The sequence below is a fragment of the Branchiostoma belcheri genome, unplaced genomic scaffold (assembly GCF_001625305.1).
Source record: "Branchiostoma belcheri isolate BF01 breed outbred unplaced genomic scaffold, Haploidv18h27 scaffold103, whole genome shotgun sequence".
Classification (NCBI taxonomy): Eukaryota; Metazoa; Chordata; class Leptocardii; order Amphioxiformes; family Branchiostomatidae; genus Branchiostoma; species Branchiostoma belcheri.
This window is the reverse complement of record NW_017802414.1, coordinates 942,386-959,930: the sequence shown is the minus strand read 5'-3', so window position 1 is coordinate 959,930 and position 17,545 is coordinate 942,386. Positions and strand designations below refer to the sequence as shown.

The window sequence follows — 17,545 nt, the reverse complement described above, 5'->3', positions numbered from 1 at the left end:
ATGCGCATAACCGACTCTGATCTTGATTGGTAGACAATACGGCAGCCCACATATAGGTGTTAACTGGGCTTGTCTAGCCACTCCTTTGTGGTGCATATTAATACTGGCAGACGGGCAAGATGTTTACAGAGGTACAATAATGTGAAGTACAAGTGATATACATAATGCATTTTGGCACATGATACATTTTGACACATTATTAGGCTGGCCACCAAGCGTTACGTTGACATCGTTAGAGATAGATTATGTTAATGCAAAATTCATTTGCATAACTTAAAATAAAACGTTGGTTCATTCTTAACCCTACCCCACAAAAACATCCCTAGCCCTTCCACAAACACAAAAATATTCTTAGCCCCACTACACACTACAGATGGCATAATTTTTCTGCCAAAATCGTTTCTGAAAAGGTACCTTAAATTAACGTAAATATGTCTGCGATGCTGCTTTCAAAAGGAGCATTTTGAATACACGACAAGTGCTTTTATCATACCTGACAAATTCCGTGTGAAAAAATCGTAAACCTCTTCCCCCATCTTAAACATGGTTATGTGCCAGTTGAAACAAAAGCATACTACCCCCAGCCTAAGCCTGTCCCTCCATGTTAAACATAGTTATGTCCAAACTCTTATATGAATACGTATTTTTAACAAACCGAGAACATGCCGAGCAGGCCCTGTTTTAAATGACTCCAGCTTTACAAAGGTTTGCGCAGCACAGGGCAAGAGGACTGCAAAAGAGCAGGAAGCAGTGTTGAGCCCGTTAACTGACCTTGCTTTCCCATCCCAATATGGTTCAAGTTTGAGCGGTATTTCCAACCATTTGTCCCGTTGCGACACGTTGCTAACGACCTGCCTCCCCCCCGCTCTTACATTGTTTGACGCTGTGTTTAATTCTAGTACGAAATACGGTATTAAGGCACTACTAGCAAATGACAATGTGTTTTGTCAATGTCCGTTCCGTCCAAATACAGAAAGTAGGTTGTATTTGTATTTAAGGTACGTGATCTGTAAAGGTATATGTATACATACATGAATATATACATTGCGTTATATACATAGTTATTTCATAGTTGTTTGACAAGTTCATTGCCAGCAAGAGATTTAGCAAGGCCCACATTTTCACTTAAAGTTTAAAACTGTGTTTACTACTTACAGAACTTGGTTATTTTCCCTAATTTTTCCCTATGTTGTGTTATATATAACGGGGAGAGGGGTACATGTATTCATGTATGTTTTCCTTTTTACTTTAATCTATCCTTTTGTTGAGATCTTACTTTCTATATAATATATATATATATCTGTACGCTGTCAGTAGTGTGTTTATAGTGGATAAAATGCCTTTCGTGCAGCGACCCAAATGTGCCTTTGTCCGTGTGCAGTGACCGTAAAAAGGAACCTTACAGTGACGTAAATGGTCTATTCACATTGGACTGTTCCATTTGAAAAACATACTTGAAGTAAAAATGGAAATTGGCACATTTCTCTCTTAAAATGAAAAGCATTTAACCGAATAAGATAACATACAGCTAAGAGAGAAATGATGCCTTATTACTAGTAACTTAGCTTTCAGTTGAATGATTTAGAGGGAAGCGTCCGTGTTGAAATTCAATATGCAGGATGACTCAAGCAGGCTAATATTTGACGTGTGTGCCACGTGTCCGGTGTACTGACATATTATGTTAAGTAGGTGACAGACCAGGGAAGATATACCTTGTTCAACTCTTTAAATATGTGCATAATGCAGATAAATGAAACTGTTGAAGAATAAAATTAAGCCGACAAATAAAGAAGCATTTGATCAAACCCTGCTTAGCAATTTCCTTGCCTGAATGAGAAGACAAAGATTTTGAACTAATAATTTGAACACAACTAAGTAGTCACTCGTGAACATGACAACAAGCACCATAGCTACATGCCATTGTAATTTCAACGGTACGCGGGAATGCACATAATACCTTTGGTTGATGAGTCTCTTCCATGGGAGACTGCCCTCCAAGTAAGCGTCAGGGAGGGTATCGATTAACCTGGTTGGGCTGGCCCAGTCGCACATGCTGGCCCTTAAAACCGGCTGGGTCTCACTACCGAAAGTCAGCCAAAGGTGTGCATTCCAAACAACTAAGGAAGTTCCACACTACACACTCTGGCTAGCCTCTTCCTAGCCAAACGATACACCTTTACTAATGTTAAGGTATACATTTTCTTCTCGTGGCCCTGAGAGGACCTGGCATAACTGTCGGAGATGGAACTTTTTTTTATTGCTTTATTTTAGTGCAAGAATAATGAAGATGGTATTTTGCATGTGTGTTTGCATATAATATGTGTATGTGTGTTGTATATGTACACGTATGTGTGACACTGTGTAATACTTGTGTTTGTGTGTGGGGTTGTTGGAAAGGTAGCTGAACTAACGGTAACTATTTCTTCCTCCGAAAAGTTTTTTTTTTCCGCTCTCGCAGTAGAAGTGCCAATGCTCCGTCTCGACTCATGCAGGCGTTTTTCGTGTTCCGAGGGTCGTCCACGGTAGATCATGGTGGACGAGAAAGTCTCGATGGGATCGTCTCGGTCTGCAGGAGGGCTGTCTTTATCATCCCAGGTGTATGCTTCAAACAGCTGGAATAAAAAATGTTTTTCTTTTTGCCATATTTTATCCTCATACCATATTCTAAACAAAAAGATTTCAATGTACAGTATGTTGACATATGATATTCAAAACTTTATTGGACAACAATAACATTATTGCACAAGGCACAACATACCATACTATTAAATCATGACACTGATCTACGTTTAAGATACAGAAAATTAAGTACAGTATGGGATAACAATGTGTTTAGACTGTTATTGATGGTCATTTTTAGCATTATTTTGGACCAATCAATGAACCAACAAAGTGATCGCTCAATGGTTATTTTCTTCTTAGTCCGTCTAAACACCTAGCTTTACTTCTGTATCCTCATAGCCAAACAAGTAGATTGGTTTGGTCTTGCTGGTTACCATCACTACAAAGAAGCATGTGTAAGTTACAACTGCGGGCACGTGAAACCATGTTACACGTGTGACCTTGACCCCACCTTTTTGACCTTGCCATCCTCCATGTTCCAGAGGCGCGGTGTAGCGCGGCAGATCGTACTCCACGAACAGCCTACGACAAGGAACGTACTTGTCGAATACAGGAAACCGCTTTCGGCTGGTGCCGAAGTAGGAAGACTGGGTCGTAGGGACACCCTCTACCTTTCCACTTTCTGTACAACACAAAACCTCGTCGTGTGGTGTAGCGGCAGAGTGCGTGACTCGGAACTGAGAGTCCCGGGTTCGAGTCCTGACATGCCACCGATCTTGTGCCCTTGGGAAAGGCACTTTACACGGCTTTCCTCACTTAGCTCAGGTGTAAATGAGTATTGTCCTGTAATGTATTTGTTCCCTGTGTTGGTGGCGGCATTAGTATAAGTTGAAGAAAGTTGAGTGTGTCGTCACCACGTCTGCTGATTACATGTTAGAATAAAAAAAAACTCAAAACTCACAGTCATACAACAGAACTTAGGAGAAGTATTGTACAGTATTACTGGTTGTATATTTAAAGCAGAGAGACTGTCTGGCCGCGATGTGTAGAACTACTCCAGTTTGGGTTGTACAATGCATGGACACCCTCTACCTTTCCATTCTCCAGAACATAAATGTTTAACACATCAGGAATAATCTTAACCCTAAACAGAACACCTGGGGGCCGCGCGGACCCCAGCACTTATATGCTGTAATATTTTTCTTGTATGTTAAGATTATTTTCTGAAATTTCAGGTTATTGTCACCCACAAAGTTGTCCCTCAATACAGTGCAGAAAACTCAGTTTCCCCCATTAAAAAAATTATATCTGATTTTGTTTTGGGGTCCGCGTGGACCCCAGCCGGCTTTCGATCATAATGGATACACTGGCGTTCTTATACATTACCTTATTTCCGTTTTTATATGTTTTTATGCACTCATCGTATGTCTACCAAGTTTTCAGAAAATGGTGTAGTAATAGAATTAAATTCTAATAACTTTGGTGTAATTATGACGTCATATGACGTCAGCGCTAATAATATAGTCCGCCATATTGGATTTTGACCTATGACGTCATGAAATTAGCATATTCTATGCATATTAAATGATTTAACTTATATTTAATTATGTAAGATGTTATTAATGTTGGAAAAGAAGTGTAATTTTATATAAAACTCAGAAAATGTTTCTGTTTAACCCTAAACAGTACACCTGTGGTCCGCGCGGACCCCAGCACTATATATTCTGTAATATCTTTTTTGTTTCTGAAAATTTTTCTGAAATTTTAGGTAATTGTCACCCAGAAAATTTGTCTCTCAATACAGTGCAGAAAACTCCGTTTCTACCATTTATAAAAAAAAAAAATTATATTTGATTTTCTTTTGGGGTCCGCGCGGACCCCAGCCGGCTTTCGATCATAATGGATACACTGGCGTTCTTATACATTACCTTATTTCCGTTTTTATTTGTTTTTATGCACTCACCGTATGTCTACCAAGTTTTCAGAGAATGGTGTAGTAACAGAATTAAATTTGATAACTTCGGTGTAATTATGCCATCATATGACGTCAGAGCTAATAAGATAGTCCGCCATATTGGATTTTGACCAATGACGTCATCAAATTAGCATATTTTTATGCATATTAAATGATTTAACTTATATTTAATTATATAAGATGTTATTAATGTTGGAAAAAAAGTGTAATTTAATATAAAACCCCAAAAAATTGTAATGTTTAAAACAAAATTACTTCTATTTAAAAAAAAACTGCCTGCTAGAAATCCGTTGCCATGGCAACACAAAAAAACATCAACTTACTAGTATTAAACTAATATGAACTTTTTTCCAGAGACATTTTAGGAAAGGTCTCCAAATTTGATACTTCTAGCGCAAGCCGTTTAGCCGCTATATGAGATCAAAGTTGGGCCTCAAAAGCCCCTTCAGTCTGAAATGGGTTTAAAAATCGGGTATTTCTTCTGGTCTTCTTTTCTTCACCCAAAATTAGAAAAAGTTCGAAATGTATGATTTTTGTATGTAATGTGGACACAGAGGCTCCCACATCAGTTTGCAAAACAATTGAGCTGGTGGTATGTTGATAATTTCTAAAAAACTGTTCTGGGGTCCGCGCGGACCCCAGGTGTACAGATTAATCAGTCCGAAAGGTGTTCTGTTGAGGGTTAATATGTTTTTATGCACTTATCGTATGGCCACCAAATTTTCAGAGAATGATGTACTAATAGAATTAAATTCTAACAATTAATAATGAGCTAATAATGTGGTCCGCCATGATTTTTGTACTTGATGTGGACTCAGAGGTCCACACACCAAATGCAAAACAATTGAGCTGGTATCATGTTGATAATTTCTAAAAATTAGCAAAAAAATGCTTTGGGGTCCGCGCGGACCCCATGTGTACAGAATCTGAAAAAGTAAAGAACACGTGTTAATTTGTCAAATTGTTCAGGTACAGGTACAGGGACGGACCTGTACCTAAACCTCTGTACCTGTACCTGTACCTGATGTTACGTTTAGGTACGCAGCCCTAGTACAGATTAATCAGTCCGGGAAGGTGTTCTGTTGAGGGTTAAACACAGTCCGGGAAGGTGTACTGTTGAGGGTTAAACATAACGGGTTATGTTTCAAGTAGGGACACTGTCAGGCAGTGATGTGTAGAACTACACAGTCTGTGTTGTAGGGACTCCCTCAACCTCTACACTCTCTGGAGCACAAAAGTTTTAACACGTAAAGAAAGCTGCTTGCTGTTATGGGGCAGTGACTGGTTACATTTGAGAAATGAAGTAGGGAGACTGTCTATTGTAGATTTTGAACTGTTTGGGTAGTTGGGACACCCTCTTCCTCTCCACTCTCTGGAACACATTTAGAAACAATGTAATAAATCAAATCAAATCAAACAATGTAACATTGCTTTTAATTTAGATTTTCAGTCTAGAGACAGAGGATATTGCCAGGGCAAAGTATGATTACATTGTGAAAGTAGTGAGGCTGCCTGGCTGTGATATGTTTTAATCCTGGTAGAAGGCAAAATGTATTCTGGGGACAACAGATGCCTTACTACACTAACTACATTTTTCGTACATCTCATCAATGTACAATATGTATGTGAAAAGTTAATGCCTTCCTGACCAGATTGAATGAGCTTACGTCCATTTTTTTTCAAAAGCTAGATGATATTGTTTGTTTACATGTTTACAGAAAAGAGCCTCTCCATTTTCTGAGACACACAAATATTGCAAATGGTTCATCATCGTGTACATTCAAGTACTTAAATCACTCTGAAAAGTATTAGATACAGCATTACAAGACATATACTTCAATCACAGTATACTGTATGCACATCCTACTTTGTAGACTGAAGCAGCCTCAAATCTTTGTTTATACCTCAATTGTCATCACACAAAATACCAGATGGCCACTTCAATAATTTTATAATGAGTCACTTGAACAGCATATCTGCTTTTATTTAAAGTACCTAGTAAATATGTTTCTTAATCTTGTTTAATCTAACAATATCCGGGAACATTTAAAAGTTAAATTAGAAATAAAATCATATGTAAGTCTGCCATCTGGTTATTATACCTACACTCTGGTTTTAAGATTCCACCATGTTTGTGTAAGGTTCAAAGGTTTCATGTATTATTATGAACCAGTTTTAGACTGACTATGGGTTACCTAACAGCTTTCTAAAGCACACTCTGCTTGATATAAATATAGCCTCAGGCTGAGGCATCGTTCACATTTAAGTCATTTCATAACGATTACAGTCAGACACAAAAATCTACTTTCTAAGAGGACTAGAAACACAATATGATGTACTATTCTAGTTCAGTCTTTGATAAATTTGTAGTAATTAGAGCAATAGTTTGAGATATACACAGTTTTTACAAAAGTTCGCAATCATTGGTCTAAAAATAGGTGAAGTATAACTTTAAACTCGTACTTAACATTTAGTAGTTCTCAAGTATGGCAATGGTGTTATTCCAAAGGGACACAACAACCTGTCCCTGTGGTGCCATAGCAACATACGCTGGTTTGTTAGGCCATGCCATGTCAGAACCGATGTGTTTGAGGAATTTTCCTGTCTTGTCAAACATCTCCACACGGCTGTTTCCCCAGTCTGCAACGATGGTGTTACCTGCCATGTCTGTACAGATGCCACGGGGATCCTTAAGCTGACCTTCACCACTTCCCTCGCCTCCAAAGCCAAACCTAGTCTCACTGTCATTGTTGTACGCATAGATACAGTGGCTATTGCAGTCTGACACGATAATGTTCCCTTTCGTGTCCACAGTCATGTATACTGCATACGTCATCCCCCCTCGCTGCCCATCGAAATTTACCAAGAGTTCTCCATCTGGCTTGTACACCAACACTTCGCCATATGACTGAGCACCTGTGTCTTGTGTGATGATGTTTTGTATGATGATGATGTGGTTCCACCTGGTGTCAACAGATACCGCATATTCTCAATCGAAACTACCGTCTACACTAGGTACTAAACGTCCTCAGCTGCAAGCCCTGTCTGTTGTATAGTACAGCGACTCTATAAAGTTTTATGTTCCCCACCATCCACAGGTTCCCGTACCCATCTAAGGCTATATCATGCGCTAGCACATTGTTTACTCTTGGGTTGAAGTATGATTTGAACAAAACTGTTGGGAACTGTCTCACAAATGTTCCCTGCAGAGTAAAGACTTGGACCCTGTTGTTCCCACGATCTAATGCAAAGATTTCCCCTTCATCTGACACTGCAACACCACATAGACAACTGAACTGTCCTGGTCCTGAGCTCTGTTTTCCAAATGTCACCATCTGTAGCTGATGTTGCCCCTGCTTTTGGTTACCATGGTGATGACCTGTGCCCCTTGCTGCATCATCGCTATAATCAGATGCTGCTGGGATCGGTGCAGATTGGAGAGACCTGACTGTCACATGTCCCAATACTGGCACGGGGGTGTCTGTGGGCTGAAAGACAGCAGGCTGGGTTTGTACGGGAGTTGGTGCTGCTTTTTGTACTTTTCAACCACCTCTGTCAAAACCGTCTCCTGGCTAAGCAACCCAAGCCCTCCCTGCTCCAATTCTTGTTCTGCTCGATCACAGGCAGCAGACAGTTCATTGACATCTGTCAAAACACTTTCCCTTCCATTGTTTATGCATTCCAGGTTCATTCTTTTGCTTTGTTCTGCTTCAGTTAAGAGCTGGTCTTTTTGCTCTGATAGTTCCTGCACCATTAAGTTAAATACCTGAATGATATTGTTTTTCGTCTTCTGTATCTGGTCATTCAGGGTTTTCTCTTTATCCCCAAAACCCCTGACAAAACCACAGTATCTTTCCAACATGTTCCTTCCCTCATCGATCAAGGCCTGGACTGAAGGTTTCCTTTCCTGTGCAGCTTTTTTGACGGTTGTTATGAGGTGAACATCATGAGCCTCCTCTAGACACAGTTTACAAATAGGCACATGGCATGGTTTACAATAGAGCTCCAATTTCTCCGAGGGGTGAGAGCTGCAAAGGTTTCCAGTTCGAGAAGTTTCCACTGACAGTGTAGCCTGTTTTTGCAGCCTCTCACACAGACTTGTAACCAGGTGGTTGTCAGGTAAACCTGCGACCCCCTGGGGTGGAAGCCTGACCTTTCGACGACAGTCTGGACAATGCAAAGTCCTTCCCTTCCTTGCATGGTCATGTAGACAGTCCTGACAGAAGGTGTGTTGACAGGGCAGCATCTTGGGCCTGGTGAACAGCTCCAGGCAGATGCTGCAGGACAGTTCTTCACGTATTTCGGTCTCCAAACTCGAGGGTGCAGCCGCCATGATTTTTTATTTTACTAAAGTGGTATATGTAGCCCTTCCACAAGCCAAAGTACAACCTACTTAATGTTAAGTTTGGTCTAGTCCATTTCAACTTTGAAGGTGAAACTTTGTCAAGTTATGTAGGTTGGGAGAAATGTTAAAGATAGATACATTCTCTAGCCTTATAATCCCCTGCTTAAAGAGCTTTTTTCATGTTGTCATGTAGTAAAATTCAGGGTTAAATGTTAAAAAAGGTGAGGAAAACAGATATATGTAGGTTTCAATGTAGTGAGGTCAGTATGCAATAAACCAGCTGGACATGTAACCCCCTCCAATAACTAGTGAGTTGGTGCGACCCATGTGTTAATGATTGATGACAGACATGTTCAGCTGGGTGAGTGTTTGTCATCGATCATGTGCCTATTTGTTCTCTGATGGTATAGATAGAAGGGAGAACAAAATTCTATCATTTATATTGCTGAAGTTTACATTTCTTTAGAATCTCATTATTAAGTACTGTGCAACGGGTGCCATAGTCATGGTTTGTATAACAAAAGTATCTTTGGCAGTTATATATATATCTTTCTTTATTTTAGAAGATCCGTTTTTAGGAGTAAAGTATAAGCTTACATGGCAATTTGCCACAGTAACAATTTCCTTAGAAACCGTTTCCATAGCAACAGTAACCGTGGTGAACCACATTTTTGAGGAGGTCTTTAATGGTTTTCATAGCAACAGTTTCCATAGTAACAGCACCCTTGGTAACCATTTCTAAAGCAACAGTATCCGCGGTGACAAACCTGTCTTGAGGAGCAGGTGTTTGAGTGAACATGCTCTCCTGTATCGTCTTCTCCGCCTTGATGACGCCATCGTGTAGCCGGCCATGCCTCCTCACACAGATGAAACAGGGCCTCGCTCACCTGCTCGTAGCTGTGGGGAAGTGTGTGTGTGGGGGGGGGGGCAATTTTAACAATTCTTAAAAATTATTATTGGGTGGGTTTATACTGTACAGAATAAATAGTTTTTACAACAATAACTTAAAATAACTGGATACGATTAATCTTTCTTTTATCCTGCTATTTATACGTGTATAATTCATGAAATCTCTTTTTAACATTAGCGTTACTCCACTCTGCACTACTATAAATATAATCAAAAAAATGCTGTCACGTAGTTCATTGGAATGTGGCCAAGTGGGGAAACAGTATTAGTCCGCCAAATAGTCTCCCAGATCGTTCCCTTCCCTTGAGGTCCATTGGCCAATCATCCGGTTGGCTGCGGTCCACTGTACATCCGCCATCCAGTCACCGGGGACCACGTTTCCATCCTCATCCTCAGCGTCCACATGTACGTTTCGTAGTCCGGGCTGTCGCATTTGCATCCAATTGTGAAGGGTGAGGAAACCCAACACATCGCGCATCTGCGCCTGCAGGGTGGTGAGTAGGCTCCGCTTCCGGTGAGTCAATATTCCAAAAGCGTTGTCCACAACAGGACGGTCGCCGATAGTTCATCTCCATCGGCTAAGGGCACGGCGACTGTATGGCTTTATATATATATCGCTTTATATATATATGGCTTTATATATATATGGCTTTATTATATATATATATATATATATATATATATATATATATATATATATATGAGCCACTTTAGCAGGGGAAATGCATCGTCGCCCACCATAAAATAGGGAAAGTCCCTGTCGTCCCTCGTGCAAGAAATAAAATGGTGTTATCTTTCAGCCACGAGGAGCAGTACAGAACAGAAGCCCTTGTAGTTGTAATAGACTGATGCACTCTTCTTAGGCTTCTTGATGGCGATGTGTTTACCATCAATCGCTCCACAACAGTGGTGAAAGTTCCATCGCTGTCCAGACTCGTGAGCGACTTCTTTCCAATCGTCCTGTGTGGAGGGCATGGTGAAAGTTTCCCCCTTATATTCCTCGTGGATGGGGCTGGACACATCCGGCACGAACTGGCGTATGTTGTTGTGTGCCACCCGATATTCCTGAAGAGACCTGTACCGGTTGAGCGATGGTTGAAGTGCCCTGATGTAAATGGCCTCCTTCATGCCTTTCTTTAAGTAATCCTGTTCGGTATCCAAGATTCTGACCCCCCCCCCCCCCAGATCCACTGTGTGTCCCGGTGATTCTATGTGGATGTGCTGTGACACCTCAGATGCAACAGAACTGGGTCTTCTATGTTCTAGAAACCTGGTTTTTAGGGAGCGCTCAGTTTCCCCGATATAAGTTTCCCGACAGGGGCCTCTGTTAGTGTTTCCCTGGCAACTTATGTGGTAGTAAACATTTGTTTTAAACAATTAACAGTTTTACAGGGACTCTCTTGTCCAAATGTGATAAAATCAACACTGAATATGCATCAAATGTTGTTGCTTTTACTACAATGCTTTAATGTGTGTAAAATCACTGTAAATGCGCAGAATGCTTATTCAAACGCAATCGACGTCAATAACCAAACAACTGATTCATACTAAAAAGTCCCACCTTGTCTCTTCTCTCATTCAAACAAGCTCTGATAAGACATCTGATAAACGAACCTAGCCCCCTGTAGTAGTTTCACTTAGTGTTTTCTCTTATTTTAACTAATTATTATCATTATCATTATTACACTGTATTTATAACAGTATTACATTATCTTATTTCATTGTCATCAATTTATACCGTATATTATTTGATTATTCTTATCGTATTATTTCCATTTTCTATTGTATTATTTCCATATTGATTATATTTCAATTTGTATAGTTTAGAGGAGGACCTGGTATAAGCATTCCATGCTTCTCTCCTCCTCCTGCACCTGTTTTTATCCTTGTTTTGTATTATTATTGTCTGTTTTGTTTAATGTGCAAATTAAAAAAAAATCAAATACAATCAAATATACGCCTGGGGTCCGATTTGTGTTATGGGCCATTCCGATAAAGTATAACGCTATAATAATGTGTGAATGATACAAAGGTAAACTTGCAGTATATGTTAAAGTCAAAACATATGTTAAAGTCAAAACGTAAAAACGTAAGAAATTTCAATAGCTTCCGGTAAAATAGCATGATAAAACTATCTTGTTATATACGATCCACACAATCCCTAAGAGTCTTTAAGAATTGTTTGCACAAATACTTCCATCAGTAGCACACCAGCACCACGACAGGATTTTTTTTTAAATAATTGTATATTGTAAATATTGATTTAGATGTTGTTTTGTGACCTTGTCAACTATGTATGTATATTCTGTATGAATACCAGGAAGACTAGCCTTGGACCCCAGGGTCCACCGCTAATGGTTATTCTAATAAAGTTTCAAAGTTTCTTTTTGAGCACGTCGAGTCACTGATGCCAAGGCTATAAAATGGTCCCTTGCTAGGTTCCGTGGGGAAACCGGAAACACAACTTGTCTTTCCTAGGCCAAACGCGGGGCTTACTTTGTTAGCAGTAAACAATCCGCATCCTGCCCATGCAACGTGTCAGTATACGTGGCTAGACTTGCTTCAGCTTGCTGTACAACTTCGACAGGGAAACATGCTGCCTCTTCTGATCTTAGCTGTACTCGGACTGGTCGGCGCTGCGCCGATGCCTGATGACATTGAGTGTAAGCCTCAACTTAAACTTTAATTCATTGTTTTGATCTTGGATAGACAACGGCCACATTCTTTAGAAGATTGCAAACGCTGTCTGCATGTGTTTGTGTGTATGTGTGTGTGGGGGGGGGGCTGTTTCGTTGTTTAAAATTTTGTTTTATTTTTGGAATCTTATTGGCGCCCTTTGGTTATGTCAGCCTCCTTAGATGATCTGTGGCGACTGTAACTGCGCTTTAGATAGTCAATCAACCAGTGATTTTTTAGGACAATGACGTAATATATCAGGCACTTTTCTTGAAACTAATTAGATGGCTTCCTGAACTACGATTAAATCACCACCTGTTTACTCATTTTTCTCTTTCTACCTGATATCTAACTCCCCTCCCGCCTTTCCAGATCCACAATGTGGGATTGGTAACGGTATGTGTATGCACCGTTCCGACTGTGGTGACTCTACTGTCAAGACGTTCTGTGGAAATGGTTTGGTCTGCTGCATTCTTTCTAAATCTAGTGTAAGTCTCAAATCATTTCCTTAAGATGTTATATGGGGGTCCTTATAGACACAAATTGGATATAAATGAATGTGCCTAAATGGATGGAACATGTTGAGATTAACTTTTACACTTTGCATATCGGCTGTACATTGTAGGGTTTAAGCCTATCTAGACCGGGCTTTTTAAAGCTTAGTGGGACCGTGGGGGGGGGGGGCTCTTTTGAGTCCCCCTCAGAACTCGCGAACGGTATGTCGTATGACCACCAAATTTTCAGAGGATGGTGTACTAGTAAAAATTTATATCTACATATCTATTTTTACGTCGTTACGACGTAATATGACGTCATTATGACGTCATTAATGTGATTTTATCTACATATCTACATATCTATTTTTACGTCGTTACGACGTAATATGACGTCATTATGGCGTCATTAATGTGATTTTTTTTGGCAAAAACCGCCTAAATAGGTTATTCGTTGAAAACTAAATGGTAAACAACATAACTTTACCAAAAGTGTTTATGACAAAATGTTGCCCATAGCAACACCATCGACGTCATAAAATGACGTCATGCATATTTAAGATATCCGCCATCTTGGATCATAAATCTTGAATTTTCAAAAATATTTTTTTTCGGGATTCGGGACTAAAGACGTTCATATGAACCTTTTTTGCCTTCGACGAGAAGGCTATGAAATCGCTTTCGGCCTGTTTTGTAGATTATGCACGGTAAAGTTTGAAGGCATGGTCCGTGGTTTACGATTTTTGGCAGGCAGGTTGTCTTGGGGGTGGCCATTGTCAAGGCCAAAAATGGGCTTCGTGGGGGGTTCCTACGTCACTGTAGTTGACCTTGGTTTTTGGTGTTTTTTCCTTGTCATCAAGATATCTCGAGTATCCTTAAATGGATGTTCATGATTTTTAGTGGGCAAGTTACCGTTGAGAATGCCGAGGTCAAGTTCAAAGATGGGCCCCGTGGGGGTTTCTATGTCACTGCAGTTGACCTTTGTTTTTTGTGTTTTTTCTTGTGTACAAGATAACTCGAGAATCTTTAAATGGATGTTCATGATTTTCAGCGGGCAAGTCGCCGTCGAGGATACGGAGGTCAACTTCGGATACGGGCCTCGTGGGGGGTTCCCATTTCATTGAATTTGACCTTTTGTGCTGGTCGTTATTGTTGTTAGCGGGATAATTCGAGAATCTGCAAATGGATGTTCACGATTTTTTGCAAGTTACCGTTGACGATAGCAAGATCAAGTTCGGAAATGGGCGTCGTGGGAGGCCCGTACGTTAATGTAGTAACACTGGTCACTTTTGATTTGGATAAGACACCAGCAACCCCAAGTATGAAATTCCAGGCAGTTAGCATTATGGAAGCACCCCGAGGTGACTCCCTTCGACGCGGTAAAATTATAGTAGGGTGCACTAGACAATCACGGCCAATTTATATGTTGAAATATACGGTATATTAAAAAAAAGCTATCGTTTTTTAACATAATGACGACCACTTTGATTCGGCCCTCTACCGGGGTCAACGGAACTGCAGCCGGCTCACCCTGGAACGTTGTAACATAATGCCGCGCATTTATACACGAACAGGGAAATCTTCACAATCCAACTCATACGGTGTACAAGCCGATACCTTTCCTTACCACACAGTGCAGTTCATTCATGGCTACCTCTCACATAAGTCGCTTTAGCCAGGATGCAAGAGGTCTGTCTGCACTACTTTCTATACCCGCGTCATAGACCCCCGGGGGTCACCCATTAATACTGTGTTATGCGACCTCAAAGAGTTCATCCCAAAAAAACGTTTTCACATGTGAGGAGGCTAGTTCCACGGAGTGTACCGAGTGAATTTCAAGTTTTATGGTCTGAGAACGAATTAATCTGCGTCAAATTTTGCATAAACACGATTTTGATGGGCAAGCTTTTAATTGTCGCAATTCTTAATACTAATACGGAGACTTCTTGACGCAAGCTAACTATGAGAAGACCTCAACAGCTACAAGATTATGAAACACAACAACCACAAACTACTGCTGGTACGCCTCATAATATATATTTCTTGGTAACTTGAGTCTTGCCGAATTCACCGGAGACGAAGGGATTACTACACGTTACATTGTATTCATTCACGGTAGCTTCTTAAAGTTTGCGCTGAACAATAGCTTTGAAAAAAAAAATAGCAGTTTAACTATGACTGCATGAGAAACACATTATACACATTATTTTCGTACATTCCTGTGCTTCACCACCATTTAATAAAAACTGTAGCAAAGTTGACTGCTGTCAGATCCCGTAATCTCCCGCGGGATATCCCGCAAACTCCCGCGGGATATCCCACAAAATCCCGAATCCCGATTATGCTTATCTCGCGATCTGTACTGTAAAAGCAGTTTGTCTGGAAAGAGCAGAAAAAACTTATTTTACACAAATTCAAAGTAGTGTTTACCAAAAATGTGAATATAGTTCTTTGGGCATTCGTCAAAGGCACTCCTATACCAAATGTTAGGTCATTTGGTTGTAATATTAGGTCACAGGAGCCAAAAATGTACATTTTTTGTCTGAAAATAGCACAAAAGACCTGTTTCACACCATTTTCAAGTGATGTATGCCAAAGTTGCAAATGTCATTCTTTGAGCATATGCTCAAGGCACCCCTGTTCCAAATGACGAATTCTACATTCCGTATTTCTGTAGAAAGACATGGTACAGGCTAGGTAAATAGTATATTGCTTCGTTCACAAAAAGACTCTCTGACCACTATAACTAAGATAATCATCTTCAAAAAGCCTACACTATACATACACACAACACCCACCAAAACAATATCACACTGTCGAAGGCATGAGCCCTCCGAACTCTAGTTGTAACAAGAAATGGAAGTTTTGATGAAATTTTAAGGAAAATATCCTGTATATACATGTTCTAATAATATGGTCCGCCATCTTCGATTTTGGCCAATGTTCTAATAATATGGTCCGCCATCTTGGATTTTGACCAATTAGCATGAATTATGCAATTTTAATTATAAATTTAAGGTAGTGTATAATGGTGCCTGAGGACTTTGGGGACATCTTAAAAATACTAGTTAGAATTACTTTTGGTCATTGAAATTTTTCATATAAGTACCTTATTGCAAGACAATAATTTATGCAAATTTTTATGACGTCACGATGACGTAATCTGGAGTTATGAGCCACGCCCCTTTTTTAGAAAAATCAATTTTCCTGGCCAGTGCTTTGGTTTTCATTGACCATATTTTGTAGAGAGGCGCACTATAGTGATAGCAAAAAACGTACGTCAGGATTTTTTTTCTATCTTCAAATGTTGATTTTTAATGAATTTTTTTAGTAAATTTTAACAGTGCCATACGCCAGCGGCCCTCCCCAGCACATAAAGCGGCGCAGCGTGTCGGCCTGACGTACGTTTTTAGTTTAGAAGCTTATGTTTAAAATAAAACAATTTTTGGTCCCTTCTTATTAGCAGTTTTGCCACAGTTTTGATCTAAAAATGCTGTATATGCTGTATGGGTTACATAAATGTCCATTTTGGAGCCAAAAAGAGCCGAAATCGCCAGGTTCTGGTCCGCATTCCAAAGGCCCCGATGACTTCCGGTAAAATGCGGGTCATTGACCCTTCAGCACGCTGTATTTACCATTCTGAGCCGCGATTTAGAAAAACAGGCCGGGGATATGTCCAGTAAAAAGAACAGCCCAAGCGTCCCCATTCTTAAAGCGTGGGGGAGTCACGTGACCAAACCGAAATGGCGGACGACGACTTGGATGCCGCGAAGGACGCTGTGCGGTTTGCGGCAACATTTGGGCCGCTAGACAATCTTTTAAACGGCTATACCCTACGTAGTTTTGCAGGTGGACTTTCATGGACTATTCTGAGACCTTTCTGGAGAAAAACCGTCCGCGTTTTCTGGAGTTACGGACTTGTTTTTGATGCCTACCCCCGAAGTTCTTTGTTGTGTTACGGAAAGCAACATACTCGGAAAAAAGACTGAAAACATGGAGTTACCGGAGTAGATAGCCCTGGAGAAAAGCCTGCCCGTACGTGGTATGAGATTACTAGCGAATATAATTTTGTTGATTATGTGAATTTCTGTTGAACGTTGTCCTAGTAGACGTGTGCTTACAGTATATGTATTTTTTTACGTACGGTAGTTTTATCTGCAAAATATGGACGATCCTAGCCGCGGCGACTGTTGCAGGGCTTCTCTTGCTTGCAGTCTTTTACAGTAGCCCTAACAACAGTCGCGGAGCGGTGCATTGGGCCAAATGAACAAACATGCGCTTTACCGTGCCGGAACACTTTGGGACCGAAGTTTGCACGTCCCTAGATTGCTAACAGCCTCACCTAACGTGCCGGGGTGTTTTGCGCGTCAACCGGCCCCTGCGCGACTCGTGCCGCCACTATTTGCGATCGCTCCCCATGTATTCATAAGCCGAGTGGCCGCCATCTTGGTCAGCCGCGCGCTGAATCAGCTACTTGCAAACGTGCCACTACTTTTCTGATCCGTAGAAATAGCTTATCAGAAAAGTAGCGACAAATTTGCCGGCGGCTGATTCCAATCAAAAATGGCGGCCAACTGTTATGTT

At 40.5% G+C, this 17,545-nt stretch overlaps 1 protein-coding gene and 1 pseudogene across 1 annotated transcript in view; one reads left to right on the top strand and one right to left on the bottom strand.

The window, feature by feature from the left end:
• Positions 1-2,927: 2,927 nt before the first annotated feature.
• On the bottom strand, positions 2,928-8,870 carry LOC109475328 (annotated as a pseudogene).
• Positions 8,871-12,327: 3,457 nt separating this feature from the next.
• Positions 12,328-17,545, top strand: part of LOC109475558 — a 6,596-nt gene continuing 1,378 nt past the window's right edge. Inside the window, exons 1-2 of the mRNA XM_019776229.1 lie at positions 12,328-12,454; positions 12,840-12,955. Coding sequence (XP_019631788.1) covers positions 12,385-12,454; positions 12,840-12,955 — 186 coding nt within the window. The 5' untranslated portion in view covers positions 12,328-12,384. The remainder of the gene's footprint in view (positions 12,455-12,839; positions 12,956-17,545) is intronic.